General features: G+C 47.6%; 1 protein-coding gene across 1 annotated transcript in view; it reads right to left on the bottom strand.

Annotated features, from left to right (window-relative positions):
* Nucleotides 1-368: 368 nt before the first annotated feature.
* Nucleotides 369-3,703, bottom strand: part of Syt11 (synaptotagmin XI) — a 26,265-nt gene continuing 22,930 nt past the window's right edge. Inside the window, exons 3-4 of the mRNA XM_013015165.1 lie at nucleotides 2,459-2,582; nucleotides 369-1,041 (exon numbers count right to left, since the gene is read on the bottom strand). Coding sequence (XP_012870619.1) covers nucleotides 731-1,041; nucleotides 2,459-2,582 — 435 coding nt within the window. The 3' untranslated portion in view covers nucleotides 369-730. The remainder of the gene's footprint in view (nucleotides 1,042-2,458; nucleotides 2,583-3,703) is intronic.

Genomic DNA, 3,703 nt, shown 5'->3' with positions numbered 1-3,703 from the left:
TAACAGAAAAGATACCCCACTCCTTAATGATTTCCCCCCTGCTGAAACCCTGCCTTATCTTTCCCACCTTTCTTTCTTGGCTTAAGACCAATCTCTAGACTTTGAGTCTTTCCCACCTTTCTTTCTTGGCTTAAGACCAATCTCTAGACTTTGAGTTCAACCAAAGAGCAGAGATATAAGCTATATAAAATAAATGCACACAGGAGAAAAGATGAGAATGATGAAAATATGAAGTTTTACAAGAGCAAAGTTTTCTTCTGTAGAGATGGGGGGACTGGGGTGGGAGTCACTCTTCAGAGAAAGCCCAATTGAAAATAAAAGAGGCCAATTTCAGGTAATCAGCAAATACAATTCGGCACAAAACACAATTTTCATGGATTAAAATCTGCAACTTGATATTGGCAGTTAGGCTAATTTCTTTAGTTTGTATTAGACATGCAAGTATAAGGTTACATTGTTATATATAGACTTATGGGGATCTCTCCCTCTCTTTTCCCCCCCATTTTAAAAAACAAAAGAAGTTCTAGTGCCTTGCAAAGGAGAGAAAAAAAATATCATTGCTAGGAATTGATCTGTGGCTGTGGTCATGTGGGATGTTCTCTGTGGGGTTTGTTACGAAATTTTCTTGTACAACTAAAATGAGGTTTTGAGTCCACTTCTCTGTCATTCCCCCCCCCCCCGCCACGCCCCTCCCCAGCCTGGCTGTGGGTTAGCAGCGAGAAGAACAGGATTAGTACTCGCTCAGACTGTGCCACTTGGCTATGGGCTTGCGGGGACTCTCACAGACCTCTCTCCAGTGTTCAGCACCACTGGTTGTGACACTGTGTGCCCCCAGGATCAGCCTCCCTACCACCTCATTCTTGGTAGTGCGATCGAAGTCGATGACAAGGAACTCAATGCTGATGTCAGGCAGGAGGTCAGTGGGGATGTCATAGATGAAAGACTCGTTGAAGACTGGGTTCAAAGTGCACTTCTTGACATGGGTTTTCTTCTTAGCGATGCGCTTTCTGCCGTAGTAGACGTTCACCTTGACATAAGGATCTGGGGCCCCCAGAGAGATAAGAGAAAAAGAGAGAGAGGCCTATGACCCAGTCCTCCTATATATCATGGTACTTTCATGGTGGAACTTTGTTTCAGAGGGGACTCTGTTGCTCATAGCTTTGGTGACCACCCCCATATGGCCCTCAGTGATTAAAAAATAAATGCACACAGACTATATGTGAACCTGATTGCCTGGACAAGGGGTGAAGGGAACTAAGCAAGAATAGAACAGAAGTAGGGCGCCCGTGGCTCACACCTGTTATCCTAACTCCTCAGGAGGCTGAGATCTGAGGATTGTTGTTCAAAGCTGGCCCAGGCAGAAGTGGTGGAATGCTAGTGCTGAGCACAAAAGTTCAGGGACAGGGGGCTGGGAAGGTGGCTCAGTGGTAGAGTTCTTGCCTTGCATGCCTGAGGCCCTGGGTTCGATTCCTCAGCACCACATAATCAAAAAGAAAAAAAAAGTTCAGGGACAGTGCCCAGACCCTGAGTTCAAGCTATAGGACTGATACCAAAGAAAGAAAGAAAGCGAGGGCTGGGAAGGTGGCTCAGTGGTAGAACACTTGCTTTGCATGCTTGAGGCCCTGGGTTCGACTCCCCAGCACCACATAAGCAAAAAGAAAAAAGTTGGAAGTGGCGCTGTGGCTCAAGTGGTAAAGTGCTAGCCTTGAGCTGAATTGCTGAGGGACAGTGCCCAGGCCCAGAGTTTAGGTCCCACGACTGGACCCCAAAAAATAAAATAAAATAAAATACACAGCCAGCCAGGCACCGGTGGCTTACGCCTGTAATCCTAGCTACTCAGGAGGCTGAGATCTGAGGATCAAGGTTCAAAGCCAGCATGGGCAGTAAAGTCTGTGAGACTCTTATCTCCAATTAACCACCAGAAAACCAGAAGTGGCACTGTGGCTCAAGTGGTAGAGCATTAGCCTTGAGCTGAAGAGCTCAGGGACAGCGCCCAGGCCCAGAGTTCAAGCCCCACGACTGACAAAAAAACAAAAACAAAACAAAACAAGGGGCTGGGCCCAGTGGTAGAGTGCTTGCCTTGCATGCATTAGGCCCTGGGTTCGATTCCTCAGCACCACATAAGCAGAAAAAGCTGGAAGTGGGGCTGACGCTCAAGTGGTAGAGTGCTAGCTTTGAGCTGAAGAGCTGAGGGACAGTGCCCAGGCCCAGAGTTCAGGCCCCATGACCGACCAAACAAAACCAAACAAAACCAAACCAAACAAAAAACAGTCATAAAAGCCTCATTTGTTTACCCAAAGCACCTCCCCTCTAAGGAAATCCATTGGGCCTGCTCAACCAGAGCAATAGAGAAAGGTGAAAGAGGCCAGGGATCCTGAAATGTGGAGCCATTCTTGGGCCACAGTCAAGGAGTCAGGGTGGTTCAAACAGTTAGGAATAGATTGAAGTAAATAGCTGCTACCTGAGAGACCGGTGATATCCATCTTCGGCAAGTGTCTGGCTTTGAGGACCACCACTGTCATTCTCTGTGCCACAGGCTGATATGACAGAGACACCTGGAGCTCCCCTCTGCTAATGCACTTCTGTAAGGAAGAAGCAGCAGGTGAGAATCCTGGCAGAGGGCGCAGGAAAAGGCACAGATGTGAGCAGTGGCCAGAGCGTGTGGTGTGGGAAGACAGTATGGAGATGGGCAAGCGCAGGGAGGAGGAGTATATAGGAGAGAAGTCCAAACTCTCCAATGGCTCTCTTTGACAGGGAAGAGGAAAGGAAACATGATCTTACTCCTAATATCAAATAAAATCACTGACATGGAGAGGCAACACAAACTCTGAATCCAGAAGGGCTTGGACTTAAATCATGCCTATTTTACTTTCTCTTCCCTTTCTTTCTCTTTCCTTCCCTTCCCTTCCTTTCTCTCCACTCCAGTCCCCTTTCCTCCCCTTCCTTCTTTTTTGGTCAGTACTAGGGGTTGAACTCAGGGCCATATATTCATATCAGCTTTTCCACTCATGGCTGGCACTCTACCACTGGAGTTATGCTTTCAGTGTAGCATTTTTCTGGTTAAGTCAAGAACCTTATGGACTTTGTTTTTACTTGTCTAGCTACAAACTGTGATTCTCAGATCTCAGCTTCCTGAGTAGCTAGGATTATAGGCATGAGCTCCTTGTACCTAGCCTGACTGTCTTTCTTTCCTTCTTGGCCTCCTTCCTCTTTTTTTTTTTTTTTGCCAGTCCTGGGCTTGAACTCAGGGCCTGGATGCTGTCCCCTGAGCCCATTTGTGCTCAAGGCTAGCGCTCTTCCACTTAAGCCACAGCACCACTTCTGGCTTTTTCTGTTTATATGGTATTAAGAAATCAAATCCAGGGCTTGATGTGTGCTAGGCAAGCACTGTACCACTAAGCCACATTCCCAACCCCTGAGCTCTTTTTCACTCAAGGCTCTACCACTTTGAACCACAACTCTACTTTCATTTTTCTGGTGGTTAATTGGAGATGAGTCTCAAGAACTTTCCTGCCTAGGACTGGGAAGGTGGCTCAGTGGTAGAGCGCTTGCCTTGCATGCCTGAGGCCCTGGGTTCGATTCCTCAGCACCACATAAGCAAAAAGAAAAATGCCAGAAGTGGCGCTGTGGCTCAAGTGGTAGAGCGCTAGCCTTGAGCTGAAGAGCTGAGGGACAGCGCCCAGGCCCAGAGTTCAGGCCCCAC

The sequence above is a fragment of the Dipodomys ordii genome, unplaced genomic scaffold (assembly GCF_000151885.1).
Source record: "Dipodomys ordii isolate 6190 unplaced genomic scaffold, Dord_2.0 Scaffold26, whole genome shotgun sequence".
Taxonomy (NCBI): Eukaryota; Metazoa; Chordata; class Mammalia; order Rodentia; family Heteromyidae; genus Dipodomys; species Dipodomys ordii.
The sequence above is the reverse complement of the archived record's forward strand: the minus strand, read 5'-3'. Positions and strand labels throughout refer to the sequence as shown.